The following is a 19,380-nucleotide window of genomic DNA, read 5'->3' as shown; positions in this document are numbered from 1 at the left end:
GCTCCAGGTGAGATTTAAGCAAAGTCTTAGTGCTGAACAAACTAGCCTTGATTGTAAAATCATTGAACTGTAAGGCACCCACACAAATGGTGATCTAGCCCAACCCTCTACAATCCAAGTCACACTTGTCAGAATTCACTGGCAGGCATTGTTAATTAATTAAATGTATATTCTTCCCTTACTTTGAAAAACAAAAGCATCACAATGGGCAAGCATTCAAGAGAAAAATGTCAATCAGCACTTCTCCCCTCCCCCAATATCCTGTACTGAACAATGTTACAAACGCTGTAAAAAGCAAATACTTTCCAAGTCTTTTTGCTATATTTTTTTTTCCCTTTTCTTTTTAAAGTTGCCCATCATTTGGATGAACTGTGGTTGCTTTTTTTGTTTTGTTTTCAGGGATGATGTCAATCACAAATGTGGTCAGACAGCAATCCATCTGCATGGAAATATTAACTGCCACGAATCTATTTGCCAAAATTCCTCCAACATGGGTGTCTGGAAGCCCATGCCCCTTGCTTGAACTTCTTCAAACAAAGTTCACAATAAATCTGACACCCCATAAAGCAACTGCTTCCATTAGCACCCTACGGTTGCTCTGGCCAAAACCCTGCAACTAGATACCTCCACACTTGTCTGCTGCCCAGCCGAGTCTGACTCCATATGAGGTGCTCAGAAATTCCATCTTATACAGACATCACTCAATAGGTCACACTAAGTTATCAAGAAAACAGCACATTGCTTCTTCCCCCAAGTTATTTTGCTTGGAATGCAGCTGAGGCTTGAATTATCAGAAACAACAAAATTCAGGCACTTTTTAAAAAAAAAAAAAAAGTTTACAAGGGGGAAGAACTTTCTGAAATTCCAGTAAATCAGTGAAATGTAGGAGCTACATGTCACTGTCATTTCAAACGACATCTAGACAGTGTAAAAGAATAAACAAAACTTGCTAGGTCGCATGCCATATACTCTACTCGAAAAAACATAAACACGTCAGAAATTTGCACAAATCCAGAACCCAAAAGAGTTAAATAGCCTAATTTAAAATATGCAAATTTTGCTCATTTGCATATACTCACTATTTTCAGTTGTTTTAAAATGTTTTTCATATTGTGTTTAAACTGCCCTGAGACCTTAGAGTGAGGGATGGGGAATGATAACAATAATAATACATTATTCCGCTTCTGCCAGTGACGAAGGAGGACAATAAGCCACACATTGGAAAGAAGCCACATTTCCTAACTCCTGGAAATAAGGCTTAATCAGGCATCAGCCAATACCTTTAAAGCCTATAGGCTGCATTCATGAGGACTAGAATTTCATATTATTAAAACAAAACAAAAAAATTAAGAACGTATTTGCAGGACAACGAATTCAGTGGTTTTTGCACACAGACTGCTATTAAACTAAAGCTGTTATAAGGACCCACTTCATTATTCTCTGATGATTATTTATTTCCTTCTCTAGCATAAAATATGCCTAGACTGGCAGTTGTGGGGTGTTTGTGTGGCTGTGTATTTCACATGGACAATTCCGCCCTGTTATTTCCACATCAGGGGGAAGCCTCCAAGCTAAGAGTTCTAGACAGCCTAACCAGTATGACAGCACCTCAGAGGTCTGGACGTCCGTAGGGGTGTCACAAATGGGCCGCCATCTGATAAACTAGTGAAATAGTGTTTAAAGGTGAACACGACTCTTGGCAGCTTTTGCTTGAAGAAATTAATTTCTCCAGAACGGATGTAATTCCTAAGCGCATGTTACAGATGGAGACGCAATCCCTGCTCCAAGCAAGGAAGAGCAGTGCACACTGTGCTCCTTTTGAAGAGCTTACCAATAGTGTGAGGCAAAAAGATGAAGCTAATTTGACAACTCAAGCGATGTCACATGCAATAAAAAAGTATCTATTGATGGGCTCGTTTCTTTGCGTGCTCACTCACTCACACACACACCGGATCAAGTACAACCGTGTTAAGAATAAATACTTCAATATGGATTAGTATCTGGCTGCCATTCAGAATTTTTAAATGTTCGTCAACTGCATAATTGCCCAGAGACGGCTCTAACTCGTGCTCTGGCCATTTGCAAGGATTTTTCTTTAAAAATCATTAAAAACAGATAATTCCAGAAGCAACCCACAGATCACACGATACTTTGAGGGGCTTCTAAAAGACAACACACAAGGGAATCTGTCTAGTCAAGGGAATTTGTGCAGTCTAACCTAAAGAAACTTGTCCAATTTCTTGTGTATATTGTGGGAAGGTTGGGCGTGGGTAGGATATGAACCATGTGAGAATCAAGCAGAACGAGGGCAGATTGTGCACCCATTGTCCAACCCCCAAAGTTAGGCTTAAGCAAGTTACATGTTAGTAGCTGCTTGCTTCGTATATATCACATCTTCTCAATAAAACCCTGTGCTTTGTGAGGGTTTGACTTCATTTTATCTGGGGACCTCTACATTGCCCTGCGTTAAAAATGGATCTTCAAAGAGGACTTCTCAGAAGCAAGTGGGTTAGGAATACCAGCCATTCAAAGAAAGACTGTGTCTTCTGAATAAGTGTGACCTTTTTAAAGTCAAGTGTCCCAGTCAACAGTTCTTTCAGCCAACCAACCAGGGGGCGGAGAAAGGCTACAAGTGCTTGCTTGAAGAGGTTGTGTATCTTATTAAGATGCTAAAGAGCTTTTCTTCTTCTGCATGATGTGCCATGAAATTGATTAATTAATGTGGATCCATTATTGAGAATTCATTCATGCAGCAGTCATTACCTGATCTCTGCTTACATAGACTTAGGATAGATTATCCAATTAATGGGGGATTGCAAGCGAGGAGAAATGGGGCAGGGATTGTTGCGCCGTAAAATTTTAGTCCCTCCCATCCTCATACAGAAGATACGATCTAACTATTAGCTATGCTTGGTTTTTCCTTATAAGAACATGTTTACTTTCGCATAGTTGTCAAGCAAAAAAAAAAGAAAAAAGAAAGAAAGCAGAGAAGCCCTATAGGAAAACTTTATATACCATGCTTTAAATTTACCTTATAATGCCATTGCACATAACATTATATGCAATTATATCCAATTTGATAATTTCCTCTAGATTTTTCAAATAAGGTAGACAGCATCCTTTGCATTCAGTAGAGCAGGGAACCTGTGGCCCTGCAGATATTGCTGGACTACAAATCCCATCAGCACCAGGCAGTACGGCCCAAGGCCAGGGATGATTGTGGAGTTGGAGCCCAACAAACAACATCTGGAGAATAACTAGGTTGGGGAAAGCTGCTATATGGGGAAAGAGGTGAGCATCTATTAGTAACAGAACCCCTCCTTGTTCAAGTGGTTAAACATGATGTGTGGCTCTTCAGTTAGGAGGGACAGAACCAGCTCTTGTTAGCATATGGGCTGATTAAGGTGGGCAATTCTGTCCACTAGTCATCTGAGACCAGCTCTGTATTTGTCCTGTGATTATGCCCATATAATTATGAAACTGGCTAGTCCTTTTTTTGGCACAAACACACTCTCTTCAAGCCCTTCTCAAAAAGTCTTACCTTAAGCCTGGCAGGGACTATTTACAGACTCTGAGGGCAGGTCAAAATACAGGTTTTTATGAAGGGTGTGCATGTCTTCGTTTCTGAAACTGGGCACACATTTACTCGGGGCCATAGGAGCTGAATGTGCTCATGGAATTAGTGGGATTCTGCGGTCATGCAAGGACAACAAATTCTGTACTCTGATTGTTAGACTGCCGTGAACTCAGTAGCTAACCTCGTTCAATGCTGATGAGACTTTAGGTGGGGATTAGGATGGGTAAAGGAAGATTTGTATGAGTTGGGGTGAGGGCTGAAATTCCCTGCCCATTTTTGAGGGACCCAAGGGACGGTCTTTCAAAACTTCTGATACCACAACCAACAATGGAGGTTTATCATACCTTCATACCTTCAGACTCATCAGCTGTTGCCAGCTAAAACGAAACAGGATCCCCAATGTGAATGTCATAAATAAATTTTGATTGGATTAGAGGACAACGCAACTAGATAAGATCAAAATAGCTGTGAAATTAGCACACACGCGGTCTATTGTCTGCTGTCCCTTTCTGTGATACTCAAACGTGCCCAGCCTTGAGGGTTGCTGATTATAAAGCAAAATGGGAGGTGGGCGTATTGTCTTTACAACAATGGGAGATTAGAAAGCAGCAAATGCGGCTCTAACCAAGATTGAGAAATTAGGAAAACTGGATTGCTGAACTAATTGCGGGGAAAAGAAAGAAAACGTGTGAGAGATTGCAACATTAGCTCTCCCCAGGCATTTATAATGCAACTTAAAGCAAACAAACGAGAGAGGAGTGAGCCAGCTTGGTCGCATTGCTTTCGCAAAGAGGCAGGTATTCTCACAGAGGCTCCCTGCAGAGTTTACAACCCTGGAAAAAAATCAGCTCTAAAAATCAGTTCTAAAACTTTCCAGCTCTTTTCCCTTCATTACTGCACCTGCGCTGCTTCAGCCAAAAACTAATGTGCTTTTCACCTGAGAGGGTGGAGAAGGGTGAATTACACCCTTATTGAGGACCTCTGTGTATTTTGCTTAATGTGGGCACAGAACTAACATACTTAAACCAATTCGCACATGCAGCTCTTCAGTTCAAAAGGAATCCTGCTTTGAGGAAGGGAGCAGAACAATAGCCATTGCTTTGTTGTTACACAACCGCTACTGACCTGTGTGTAACATCTAGCCTGATCCTACCCAGCCATCTTGTTTCAGCTGCAATGGCAACCAATAAGTTTCAAGGTTCATGTCAAGTTTCTGGTGTTTAATAATAATTCCCTTCAGTCCCTGGCTCCCATATATCTCAGGTCTCTTCATCTATTTGTCTCCAATGTGTTCTTAGACATTTAAAGGGAAGAGCACCCCACAACATCTCTGTCCCTGCTGGCTGTGCCTCAGACTTCTTTGCTCTGAGGAAAAGGTTTGGAGAGGAAATCACTGCATGTTCAGCTGAACATGTTCAGAATACACCACACTATGAGGAGCACTGTGTAGACTGTTTTCCTAGATACCCAAACAGGGCCTGCATCTTTTTACAATTCCTGGATGTCAGCATCAAGTTTTCCCTCTCAGAACCTGCTCCAAGCTCCACTTCCATTAGAGTTGACATATGTCCAGAATTTCCCGGACATACCTGGAATACTGCAGTCAGAAGCAGTGTCCAGGCAGAAATTGGCTAAATGTCTGGAAAAATCTGGATATATGGCGACCCATGTTGGCAGTGTCGTTTTTGGCAATTTCCCTTAAAAATAGCTCAAAAACTTTTGTGTCCAGATTCTCACTTTTTGAAATGTGGCAACCCTAACTTCCATGCAAGAGGAATGACGTGACAAAGAGAAGGACTTTCACATCAATTGTCCCGAGGCTTAAGAATAAATTCCCTTCTCAAAATCATCCCTTTTATTGGTCTTCTGCAGGTGATTCAAGACACATCTTTTCTGATTGGTCTTTTCTTAAGCTGGTTAATTTTATTTGTTCTTAACTAGTTCTTTAGATTGAGTTTGTTTTGCTTTGTTGACCTATCTTTATAACTCTCAAGGCTGTGCACCAAGACAGATAAAACAAGCAGACTTCAGTAATAAATATATGAAGGTGAGAGGCCCAGTCCACCCTCTGCACACACCCCAATACTTGGGACCTTCCCAATACTTAGAACACAAAAAGCTTTGAAGACAGAAGAATTACATAAACTGGGCACTGCGAGGAATGGAGTTACCCCAAAACAGATGGCTGTTCTTAAGATATCTCACCAGCATGTTCAAGTTGATTCTTTCACCTGAAAAATGGAAGGCTCCACTCCAGGTCACACAGAATCATCTGTTGGCAAAGCAACCAGAGTTTTGAGCTAGCCTTAAACCTAAAAAAGCTGAGATTTCTCGTAACAGCAAGAGCAAAGATATTAACAAGCCTAGGCTATTAATCCTGTTAAAGTGTTTTCTTCCCAAGGAAAATCCGATTCTGGATGATATCCAAAACCCATCAGTTTGGAACGACTTGGAGTAGTTGAAAAAACATTTAGGTAATACCCACTTTTCTTTTCTTTTTTAAATCAACAACATTTAATAGTTCCCCTAAGCTATTTGATGACTGAGAAAGTGATAACATTTTAAAATGTTACCTGTTCTTCCCGCAGTAGTATTTTAATTTTATGCATTAGGCCCATATTTGCTTTACTCTGTTATTTTATTTTATTTTTGGCATAAGACCCCAAAGATGGAAAGGAAAAGACACATTAATGATCCACCATATCAAAAGACCTGCTCAGAGGACTAGAACTTTTCTCATTTCTCTATATTTATGCAATCCCATCTGCTTCAACTGCAGTCCCATTATAACAATTGTAAGGAATAGCTCCAGGCTAAAAGCTGGCTGCACATTTCCTTCAAGCTGAGCTGCAGTGATGTCACAGAACATCTACGAACATTCCAACTACTGAGAGGTAAAGGCCAGCCACATGCTATAAAAGTAAAACAATCTAAAATGCCAACATTCATACAAATGAAGCCACTGTAAGAGGAGCACGAAGCTGGAGTGCTGCATGCTGTCGGAATCAGGAGGTTAAATGCTATGCTAGATATGTTAGGTACTCAAAAAGTTTCTTAAACAAGATATCCTTCCAAGTGGCTGCCATGTATTATCCTTATCTCTTTAGCTTGAGTGGTTACTATCCCCAAGAACTGTCACATGCTGGTTTCTGGCTCAGACCATTAATCTCCTCTGGTGTGATATACAAACAAGACTAGATGTCCTCATCCCGAGTGGATAATGAATACCCAGTGTTTCATTTGTTACTGATGCTAGCATTAAACAGTAGCAGTGCATGATCAGGAGCACCATTTGCCTCAGTTTGTAAAAACTGAGATCAAGAAGAAAAAGAACAGAACATCCTATCACTTGCCTGCTTCTAAGGTGCCCCAAAATTTTGCTTCTCATTCTGAAGTTGCAGTTAAAACAAATTAATCTGATGGGTTTCGTTTCTTAGCTGGCAGTTCTGCTGTGTCTTCTGTTTATGAAATTAGTGGAAGTTTTTCTTTCATTCCAGAGTTCCAGGGCATTAACTTTGGTTTTACTGCTGCTATGACTGTCATGCTGCAACTGTGGTGGATATTTAGAAAAGCACTCCAAAATTTGAGGCAATTCGTGGTGTCCTCCCCACCTTCCAGAGAGCTCCAAGTCACTGTCCCAAATAGCATTCATTTCTCCTTGTAAACTCATTACTGGCCTCCCCTGTCTTCAGGCTGAGGAAAACTTGCTGTGAATATTTATCCCATCTGCCCTTCTGTTTCCATCCTTTGGGAGTCATGAATATATTTGGCATAATTGCCATTAGAATAATATGGTCTTATAACACAGGGATGGACACTCATTCTGTTTCCAGGCCATCTCAGTTTTTGCATGGGTTCATTCACTTCATCATTTGAACTTATTTAAATACATATTTTGTCTCACTGCATCCACTTCTTTATTTATTATACCCTAAGATACATACATTTTGTTTATTTAGAAGCATTGCTAAACCACTTAATATTTGACAAAGCTTTAAGCAATACACAAATAATACAACAACAACAACAACAACAACAACAACAACAGAATACTATAATAAAGAGAGAAATGCAACATAAAAGTACAGTAAAAGAGCGCATAATATAAAAACAAGACTTCAAGGATGACAGAATCCAATCTTGGAGGCTCAGAGAAAGTCTGGGCAAAAAAGATATGTCTCTACAAGATGTTCAATGCTATTCATGCATGATGCTTTACATGGCACAGGGAAGGGTATTTTACAATGCAAGAGCAATGGCAGAAAATGCCTATTTGGGGGGTCACTGCCCTGTAGTGTGCAGTGCCATGAGTAAAATTTCCCCAGATGATTTCATTGATCTTCCATGTCTATACAATTAACCTGGTCTTAAGTTGTCCAAGGATGTGGGTGGCACTGTGGTTTAACCACAGAGCCTAGGACTTGCCAATCAGAAGGTCGGCGGTTCTAATCCCCGCGACGGGGTGAGCTCCCGTTGCTCGGTCCCTGCTCCTGCCAACCTAGCAGTTCGAAAGCACATCAAAGTGCAAGCAGATAAATAGGTACCGCTCCGGCAGGAAGGTAAATGGCATTTCCGTGCGCTGCTCTGGTTCGCCAGAAGTGGCTTAGTCATGCTGGCTACATGACCTGGAAGCTGGATGCCGGCTCCCTCGGCCAGTAAAGTGAGATGAGCGCCGCAACCGCAGAGTCGGTCACGACTGGACCTAATGGTCAGGGGTCCCTTTACCTTTACTTTAAGTTGTTCAGGGGTTTATATGATGGTAAAAATACCTTTAACAAAGCCCTGTAACTGATCGGGCTTTTGTACTCTTTCTGAGCTGACAATTGAAGCACAATATTCAGAAAGTGTGAAATCCAAAGGTTTCCTGAATTAGTCCAGGAGGCGCAAACTATTTGTTGTTGAAAGTTGCTTTGAGTTACCTTCAGCAAAGAATAGAAAAGTGGCTCACAAGTTTTAAAAATATTATTATTATTTGCTTACAGATGCAGACCGAACAAAATTAATTCCCACAAGGCCAAAAGCCAAGAGAAGAGGCAGAAGGTTTGCATTGTAATCCTTACTGTGGACTCCTCAAAATGACCCATCAGGAAATCTAACAATCATTCTAGTGCAATCTTTTAAGATGCTGCACTCAACATGACCACAGGAAAAAACCAATGATAACACGAAGTTCTTTTGCCCTTGCAGCTGTCTTTCTCCTTCATAAAAGAGAAAGAGGTACTGCAAGGGGTCGTTCTTATGAAGCCACATGGGTATATGGATACACAGTGAGCATGGATGCAAAAGCATAAAACTGTCACTGAAAATCCTGGGGAAAAAACTGTCACTGAAATGCTTCTATGGCCATCGTTGCACATTAAGGCAGAACACAAAAATAGTAAAATGAAATGTCAACAAACCAAACAGAAATAGAAAGCATCTGGCAAAGGCACACACACTTGACCCTGCCCCACCAAAAATGTCCTCGCTTCCTGATCTCAGTTTAATCCATCACAATCTACTACTGTCTTTGGTTACATAATATAAGATTTATCCCACGTGTTGATGAGAGTGTATAGACTAAGAACATTAGGAAGGGGTCATTTTTTAATAGATTTTTATGCAGAATAGAGCTATCCAAGTCACAGAATATGACTTCCCTTACTACTTGCTGCATTTACTCCCTACTTAACAAGACTGATCAGACACTGTCCCATAGCAGGAGGCTAAAGTGAACACGCCAACAGACAAACTGTAATTAATTTCATTTTTCCCACATAAGAGAACAACAAAAAGGCACAATCTATCTCTAATCACATTTGAACCAGGCAGTATTATGACGGTAGAAACACATTGTCCCTACTGCACCTGTACATTAATAAGCTTGATCTAACTTCTTAGGCCACAATCCAGTGCCCTGTCCTGGCTCCCACCCCAAAACACACAAGCAAAGACTCTCACTTGTAAGAAATAAAAAAGATCTTTATTCAGGCAAGAAGTGGTATAGGCTCAGCAACAGACACAGGGCCCAGGAGCCACATCTCAGTTCAAGGTGGAAGTTCAGAACCAGTGGAAGCAATGAAGATGTCCCAACAAATTTCCCCACCCTGTCTGCCAAGCTTTCAAAGTCCAACTGCGGCACACTCACTCGCCTTGTTCACCTTGTGGGAATGTTGGGATCGAAAAAGCATGCTCCACAGGGATGGGATGGGCTGCTCCTATCTGTGAAGCCAGTGCCTGGTTCTCAGCAACAAGCTTGCACCCTACTTTTTGGACTCCTGTTCAGTCACTGCCTTCTGCCTCCTTGACTGCTCAAAGGCTTCCTGAGCCTTCACTGAGGCCCTTCACTTTGCAGAAAGAGCAGGGGTGTGCAGAGAACTGGCATCCCTGGTCCCCCTCCTGAAGTGGCTGAAGTTGTGGTGGAGATTCCTCCCTCCTCCAACCCAGGTTTCCCACCATTCAGGCGTCCTTGGGTTTCGACCTCCTCCTGTGTCACAGTCTACCAATTCCAACAGCATCATGGGGCTCATTATGACTGTAACCCACTGCTCTTCAGGTTTTTTGGACTCCAACTCCCATCAGTCCCAGCCAGCATGGCCACGTTGTAGCCCCAAACATCTGCAGGCCACCAGGTCTGGGGGAGGTTGCTTATTCACACACTTACCTGGTATTGAACAAAATGGAGTTTCTTTATGAGAAGAGATGTAGAGGTCGGCTGTCTTGAACTGCTCATGGTTTAAAAACTGACTGCTACCTGATGTTGCTGCAAAACAACATTCTATACAGGATCTCATAAACATGTTCTATATATATATACACACACAGTCACAGGCTGTGCTTCAGCACTTGTGTGCTAACAGAACGAGGTGGTGTGTAAGTTGGACGGTTCCTCCAGGTTTTTGAAAAACAAGAGACAGTGTTCTATCTATCTTAGTTAAACAAGCACGGCTTGAGTCAGGAAAAGAGCTCATAAAAACTTTTTGGCATCTGGCATGCTTACCTCCCGGACAGTGCCTCAGGGCCATTTTACATCTTCTGGACTCTGCGATGGTTGGGCATGGTATTGTGTCTTTTGCTGGCTTTTTCACAATTTGCCTCGTCCGCGTTTCCAAGCCCCACTTAAATCCGCAGGTCTTGTTATTTCTGCTGCACGTCCCCCATTCACTCCAAGGGCCCACTTCACAGCCTTCTGAGGAAACCAACATACACAACCCAGAGGCTAGTTAACATCTTCTTGTCATTGCTGCTCCAAAATACATGTCAATGAGGGGCAGAGGGTGGGGGTGGCAGAGAGGATGAAGAAATTCAAAACTTCATAAGTGGCAGATTTTACTGTTCAGTGTCTGGTGGCTTTACTAGAGGAAATTTCCACAGGCTGGCCTTATTTAATCCCACTAACTCGAAGAGCTGGTTCACAAACTAGCCCTGAAATGTGTTGTGGGAAGGCAATGCAATTTCTAGTCTACCATGAATTCTCCACACCTCCTTCTCTCCCCATCTTACAGTTATCTTCATTTTCCTTCCAGTTGCTTTTGAGGGGTGTTCCAATAATTTTAAAACAGATCTGGGGAACTGTTGCTGGGTTATAACCAGTGCTATTTTTCTAGAAAAAGAGGTGTTAGAACTTTCCATGAACACTTCCCTCATTCTCTTAGAATGGCAAAGGTGCCCACCTGAGAGGTGCGAGAACTGAATTCTGGAGAGTATTGGCTGAAAAAAAGCCCTGGTTATAACTCCCATCATCCCTGATCATTGGCATTGCTAGTTGGGACTGACTGATGGCAGTTGGATTCTAACATCGTCTGGAGGGCCACAGGCTCACTGCCCCAATTTAAATAGTGGAAATCTCAGGTCTCTTCTCTGTTTGTTTTGTTTTTCTGGTTGAACAATAGGTTTAGATCAGAACACAGGAACGTAAGAAGACATCCAGATGGATTATACCAAGGCAACATTCATATCAATCATACATTTAAAGCTCTATGATACTGTAAGCTGCCCAGAGTGGCTGGGGAAACCCAGTCAGACTGGGAGGGGGTATAAATAATAAAATTATTATTATACTTTAAGTAGTCATGGCTTCCACCATTGCATTCTGGGAGATGTAGCTTTTTAAGGCTCATCAGAGTGGTAACAGGATCCCTATTTCCCTTTCAGAGCTATGGAAAAATGGGTTCCCTACCAACTCCAAGCAGCCGTAACAAACTAGGCTGGGCACAGAAGTCTTTCACTTGTTCTTTTTTAGCATTAGGTTTCAGTCTGATTTGCAGACACAAGTCACCAAGCCACATTAGGCGTAGTTTAAAAAAAAGAAAAATGAGAAAGACCATTTCACGGCAACCTATGCTCTCCCTTTTATTAAGATGCAAAGAAAAATCAAAGCGACTCAACTCAGGAGTGCTTCAGAGCATCCTTACTTGGAGAAAAGCCATCAGGTTTCAGAAACAGAGATTTCCCTAGGATCCATTATTTCTAGATTTATTAACGGTAAGAAGATGAATTGCATTGCTCTAACGTTATTATAGCACATTAGCTGTTTCCATCTAACTTATGTACCAAACACTCGCCAAGGTTTTTATGCAGTGAGGTAATGTGTGAACTTGTAAACCTATCTCGATGTCCAGAAAGGTTTAGACCATAAGCATGATAATTATTCTAAGTGTTCAAACAGAAACAAAAAGGCAAGTATGAGACAACCACATAATCACTAACGTTTCATGGTTGAAAATGTGGACATTAATTTTATTATTCTAACACTCCAATTATCACTGCCTTAGAATTCCCATCATTTGCTGCTGGTAGTGGCTGGGAGGGGGAATGCACAAGAGAAAGAAGTGGAACTGCATGCCGTAGAGGGGGAAGAGGAAAGGATACAATTTTTGAGAGCAGACAGTATTTTTCTCTGCTTGTTTTTGCCAGTTTGCATTTCTTAGTGCAGAAAGTATTGATCTGATGTGTAGAGATCTTTCCTATTCTAATTAATTCAAGAGGCTTCTGGAACTTCTGGAAGCTTCTTTGTGTGAGGGATACAAGTAAAAGGTTCGTGATGTTTGAGTTATTCCTTCAGAGAAGCTGAGTACAGCTGGTTTAAACTGGTTCTCTTATCTCTTTCTGTCAAGGTCATGCAGACTATAAAAGTAAGGCCAGAAGGAGCCTGGGTTTCACTTTCTCTTTCTATCTCTCTTCCTTCTGGTGTGGTGTTGTGCATATAGTGTTAAAGCTTAGTCTTAGAGGTTATTGTAAGTTTAAGTTAAGTCTGCTGCAACTGGATTTCTTATGGACAGAGCCAATCCTGAATGTATTGGATTTGTGACCATTATGCTCATTTGCCTTCAGTAGCAGTAAAGCTCTCCTGGATGAAATAAAATTGCCTTTGGTCTATTTTTTGGGAATCCTGCAAAGTGCTCAAATTTTTACTCTGCTAACTATACATTGGAATCTACTCTGGATCAATATTGAGCAGAATTTCATGACAATTTTATGTTCTGTTAACCAGAAATGGCTCACTGGGTGGCATGAATATATGTATATAAGAAGAGCTGGCTGGATGATGCCAATGGCCCATCTAGTTCAGCTTCCTGTTCTTACAGTGGCCAGCCTGTGGGAAACCCATAAACAGGATCTGAGCACAAGAGCACTCTTGGTTTTAAAAGGACATTCCAAAAAACAGAAACACTGATTTCTTGGGAACAGGTACCGGAACATCAGGACTGTTACTAGTAAATAGAGAAAGTTGGATTGTATACAAGTGGGTGGCACAACCTAATCAGGCAAAGTGGAAAATAATTTCAGAAACCATTCTGAATCAGTGAGAAGGATCAGAAAGAGGTAATATAGAAGAGATGTTCAATAAGCACTCACCCACACATTCCATGGTCTCCTCTAAAGGTGCAAAGCCGTCAGGACATTCTCCAAAGCAGCGACCCCGGTAGAGATAAAACCCAGGCTTGCACTTTGTGCAAAAATCTCGACTGAAGCAAGAATCACAGTTCTCTATTCTGCATCCTAAGAGGTTGGAATAACAAATTTATTTATTTATTTCAGGTTTGCAAATTCATTGAGTGATGCGGCAGCAAAGAACACAGCAGGACTCAACCATTTAAGAAGAATGGGTTCAGAGCTTACTCAAGAACCAAAGAAAAGCCCTGTTGGATCAGGCCAGTGGTCCACCTAGTCCAGCACCCTGTATTCACAGAGCTCAACCAGATGTGCTTGGGAAGCCCACAAACAGGTCCTGAGTGCAACAGCATAGCTGTTTTCATCTAGGCTTTTTAAATATATATGTATCTTGAGCACAGTTTTGTGGGAAGCTGTGAAATTGTATAAGTAACCAGCACATTAGATGTCAATGAGCTCCTGCTTCTTGACCCATCACACCAACCCACAAAAAACAAATGTGAAAAAGGGGTATTATCTCATCCATTGTGTTGTGAACTGCCCTGAGATCTATGGGTGAAGGGCGGCATACAAATTCAATTAATTACATTATTAACTAGTCAATCATTAATTGATTTGCAGAAGATTTTAGCTAGTGACAAATAACAGCATGAGAGAGCATGATGAATTCTGCTACCTATAAGTAATTTGCTTTCAAATATGCACATTAAATGGGTCTTGGCATTCTGATGAGATGTGAATGGGTGGTCCTGTATCGCACAGCAGAAATGCTGGAAGGAAAGCTATCACTATATAACTGCTGCCTCACATCCAAGAGATGCAACCATCTACAAGGTCAAGTATCAGTTGTTGATTCAAATATTGGGGGGCGGGGGCGGGATGTCACATTCAAGTGAAACCCCCCCCCCTTTATAGATGGAAATCTTCCATTTAAAATATTAGGGCCTCTGCTATACGAAAAGGCTGCATGTTGTTGTTACCTGTATCTTTGACTCAGTCTTGGGGAGTTTTGTCCCCAACACCTTCCTGTTTTAAATTGAATGGAGAATACACATGGTGTTTCCTTATGTGAAACCTTAACTTTCCATTTCTTGGCCACAGATCATAGCTAGATAGTCTGTGATACATTTCTTGTGTTTGCCTTTTCTGGCAGCCACTCTCTTATGTTTGGTAGATTCCACGCCACTGGAATGTTTATCATCACATTTTGAGAAAGGCTGGCTATTCTTCATATAGCAAGCACCCAAACCAAGTTTTCTATGGCCAGCAAGTTCTGCAGACAAGTGAATCTGAATGCTAGGACTTTGATTACTTATATTTCAGTTCCATTAACATGCACTGAATGCATATATTTAGCCTTAGGTTTAGGGATGTAAAGAAAGGGAAAAGAAAACACTACAGGCAACATCGCACTTATGGATCATATGTGTCATATCCTTGTTAGAATGCAGGGATTAAACCATAGTTGCCCTGTTATGATGCAACAGGAAACTATGGTTTAAACATAACAATTTATGTCATATATTTATACACGTCTTAATACCAAGGTAGTCTCTAAGAGGTTTATAAAAATTATTATGATCTCAGTGACAAAACCAGACAGGCAAGGCAAGAGCATGCAGTTTGTTCTTTGGCCAACAACCCATGGTTTATTGGCCTCTGACTCTTACATCAAAAATGAGCCACAGATTATTACTGAAATCCTAGACATGCCAGCTGAAATTTAGGTCCCACCAAGTTCAATGAGACTTTCTCCTGTTTACGTAGGTACTGCATTTAAGCCTAAAAAAGGAGGTGTGCACATACACACTCAAGTTAACTAACAAACATGAGAACACGTCTGCACAACATATTTCAGTTTGCAAAGAATTCCAGTTTTCAAAAAGCTGTTAAGGCCCCATGAGTTTTATGGACACGGCACAGTGTACAAATCTAGAATGGTCACAACCATGCTTTTAAAAAACGTTATCTCATGACAGTTTCTTAGCAATTAATTTCCAACCCAAATGGCATATGCTTGCTAGGCCAACAATCCTTGCTAGGCACTTGCAATCCTGTTAACTCAGAAAACTGCGGGAGGTTTGCGCTGATAAAATTTGGGGTGGTACGCTGGCGTATGGTTCTTCCCCACCATTAAAAATGTAGCATGGGGTAGTGGTGTAATCAATCCAAAAGCCACTGTTCCATAATGCAACAGGCCAGATAGAAGCATGAGAATTATACTCAGGGAGACTAATGCAATAATTCTCACGTCTAAATGCACTCATAATTTATCTGTGGGTTGTGTGAAGAAATAGGCTCATTATCTGCCCTGAATGACACTCCCACCTATTCAGCTGTATTGGATGGCTGTGGATTTTGGTAATATGAGGAAGAAAAAACTTTCTTTTCATCCATTTTTCCAATGCCATGCATAATATTATAGACTCCTACTATGTCCACCCTTAGTTGCTTCCCCCCCCCCAATCTAAAAAGCCTCAAAGAGTGTAGCTTTTCCTCACAGGGGATTTGTCCCACCCTCCTGATTATTTTGGTTACATTTTAGTGCGCTTTCCCCGGTATCCTTTTTGAGATGTGGCCATCAGAATTGGACACTGCATTCCAAGTGTGGTCGCACCATAGATTTGTATCGAAGCATTGCTATGTTGGCAGGTTTATTTCCCAACGATCCCTTAGCATGAGATTTGCCTTTTTCACAGCCGCCACACACTGTGTTGACATTTTCATTGAGCTCAATATCTCTTCTTCGGTCACTCGCTCACCGCCGCCAAATATTTCTTATGAAAGTTGGTTTATAATGCTTTTTGTTTCTACCCAGAGTGGTTTCTGAGCCAGCATATAGTGAAACGTGTGAGAGGAGGCAGCTTTTCCCCTTTTTCTCTGCATTTATTTATTCTATTAAAGAGAATTTATATGCCTCTTAATCAGGCAAAACCTTTAAGCAGTTTGCGTACATCCAAATTACTGATTAAAATCGGTCGTTAAAAATCAAGTTTGCCTTTACAAATTCCAAAATGAAACCAACAGTTCTAAAAATATATGTTATAAAATAAAATTGCATGTTGAAGTTCATGTCAGATTTACCATGTCTGGGTTGCCTTGCTTAAGCCAAATATATTTTTAGTAGGCACTGAAAATGGTGCAGTGAATGCACCTGCCTACGATCAATGAGCAAGGAGTTCCAAAGTGTAGCAGGTGTTGCCACACTGAAGGAGCTATTTCTTGCAAGTGCAAAGCAAACATGGCATGGCAGTTCCCATGAAGACCTTCACCTGATGCTCCAGATAAGCAGTTCTCAACCTATGAGTCCCCAGATGTTGTTGGACTACAACTCCCATCATCCCTGAGCTCTGGTCTTGCTAGCTAGGGATGATGGGAGTTGTAGTCCATCAACATCTGGGGACCCACAGGTTGAGAACCGCTGCTCCAGAGGCTCCTCCAACTCTCTGGAACAAATGTGGAGGAATGCAAGGCAAATAAAGTTGGCAAAAATTGCCTCTCCTCTTCTGTAATGGAGGTGTGAGTTGGACCCAAAAGGAAACAACTGGAACCATCCCATGCCAAAAAGAGGGTTTTCAACACTGTTCATGCAGCTCTTGTTCTGCTTACATACGTACATTTATTAATGCATAATAAATTGCTATTCTACAGATATGTAAGGGGTGCTGCCGAAAGTGTCGGTTTTCTCCTTCTGCCTCTCTTTGCTGCCAGGGGAGCAATAACTATTAATTTTGTTGTTATTCCTGGATCGGGACACTCCACCAATGTACAGAGCCATAATCTGAAGTTATTTCCTTTGCTGCGTCACTGTTTTTCTAATAGGCTCAAAACTTTAGCCTGAGGCCATCTCTTGACTCCTGTGAGTCGTGCTGAATGTTAGCGTTGTGCATTTAACAGACCCAGAAGGGATGTTCTCAAGTTATAGGCAACAGCAGTCCAATCTGTGCACACAAGGCGTTGAGCTGCACAGTGAAATGTTCAGTGCTGGCACAATCTATGTACCTGAACTGTTCCAAGCCAACAAGTGTACACAAAAGTTCACACAAATTCTTGCACATGCGTATAAGACTGTTTGTGTTCAGTGTAACCTGCGAACAACCCTATTGTCCAGCAGTGGCTGGTGCCCCTTGGGACTGGTGGGGCCGAAAATAGAGAAACCAACAATAACTGTAGCCAGAGCCATGGATTAGCAGAGTCAACTAATTCTAGTTTTGTCCTCATTCTTTCCCTGCTGAGTTCTGTAAGTGGGAAAACACTTCAAGAGGAGGAAACTGTGCAGGCAGTGGATTGGTTGCAAGCAAGAATGCAGGCAGGTAAGTGATAACTGGGGACAGATGGACGTTGGTGGGGCAGTGCTGCATTTACCCAAATGAAGAAGCCTCTACTGCTCTCCATGGAACAACCAGATTTGGCAGGACCACTAAAACCACACACATCTAGGCCTGGTAAAAAGATTTGCTCATAACCCACAGATGGTCTGGCTCCATGCATACTAATTCACCACAGGTGAAGGAGGGATAAAGAGGAAATGGAACCACTGCAAGAGACCAAAGCCTGAATCATAATCATAATATTTTTATTATTTATATCCAGCACATCTGGCTGGGTTTGTCCAGCCACTCTAGGCGGCTTACAGCATATCTAAAAACATAAAACATCAAGTGTTAAAAAAAAAACCTCACAAAACAGGGCTGCCTTCAGATGTCTTCTAAAAGTTGTGTAATTCTTTATCTCCTTGACATCTGAAGGGAGGGTGTTCCTCGGGGAGGGCACCACTACTGAGAAGGCCCTCTGCCTGGTTCCCTGTAACTTCACTTCTCACAGTGAGGGAACCAGCAGAAGACCCTCAGAGGACAACCTCAGTGTCTGGGCTGAGCAATGGGGGTGGAGGTGCTCCTTCAGGTATACTGGGCTGAGGCCATTTTGGGCTTTAAATGTCAGCACTAACACTTTGAATTGTGCTCAGTAACCTTCTGGGAGCCAGTGAAGATCCTTAAGGACCGGTGTTATACGGCGGCCACTTCCAGTCACCAGTCTAGCTGTCGCATTCTGGATTAGTTGTAGTTTTTGGGTCACCTTCAAAGGTAGCCCCACGTAGAGCGCATTGCAGTAGTCCAAGCGGGAGATAACCAGAGCATGCACCGTTCTGGCAAAACAGTCTGCAGGCAGGTAGGGTCTGAGTACCAGATGGAGCTGGTAGAGAGTTGCCCTGGACACAGAATTGACCTGCACCTCCACAGCCCAGGAGGAAGGAGTCCAAATTGACTCCCAGGTTGTGTACCTGATCTTTCAGGGGCACAGTTACCTCCTTCAGGACCAGAGAGTCCCACACACACACACACACACACACACACACGGCCCCTGTCCCCCAAGAACAGTATTTCTGTTTTGTCAGGACTCAAGCTCAATCTGTTACCTGCCATCCATCTGCCAACCGCCTCTACTCACACAGGACCTTGACCCCCCTCACTGGTTCTGATTTGAAGTAGAGGTAAAACTGGGTATTTTCCAGCCTAAGCCCCCTGATGATCTCCGAGCGACTTCATGTAGATGTTAAAAAGCATGGGGGAGATGACAGAGCCCTGAGGCACCCCACAAGTGAGAGTCCATGGGGCACAGCCCCGGGGGAAGGAGCAGAACCACTGCATAACAGTGCCCCCTCTAGACAGTCCAGAAGGATGTCATGGTCAATGGTCTCAAAGGCCGCTGAGAGATCCAGCAAAACTAGGAAACAGCTTTCACCCTTGCCCCTAGCTCACTGGAGATCATTGACCAGCACAACCAAGACAGTTTTCAGTCCAACGATGAGGCCTGAATCTCAATTGGAAGCGGTCCAAATGGTCCACATCCTTCAGGCATGCCTGGAGTTGTTCCAGGTTACCTACAACAACCATACTCGCTAGAACAATCAGTATGTGTTAAAAACACAC

General features: G+C 42.2%; 1 protein-coding gene across 2 annotated transcripts in view; it reads right to left on the bottom strand.

The window, feature by feature from the left end:
- Positions 1 to 19,380, bottom strand: part of RSPO2 (R-spondin 2) — a 105,001-nt gene that overhangs the window by 20,732 nt on the left and 64,889 nt on the right. For both annotated transcript variants that reach the window (XM_081874782.1, XM_081874783.1), the window contains exons 4-5: positions 13,415 to 13,558; positions 10,557 to 10,745 (exon numbers count right to left, since the gene is read on the bottom strand). In XM_081874782.1, the coding sequence (XP_081730908.1) occupies positions 10,557 to 10,745; positions 13,415 to 13,558 (333 nt within the window). The remainder of the gene's footprint in view (positions 1 to 10,556; positions 10,746 to 13,414; positions 13,559 to 19,380) is intronic.

The sequence above is a fragment of the Podarcis erhardii genome, assembly GCF_964252035.2.
Source record: "Podarcis erhardii genome assembly, chromosome: 8".
NCBI classification, from domain to species: Eukaryota; Metazoa; Chordata; class Lepidosauria; order Squamata; family Lacertidae; genus Podarcis; species Podarcis erhardii.
This window is presented reverse-complemented; position numbering and strand designations above follow the sequence as displayed.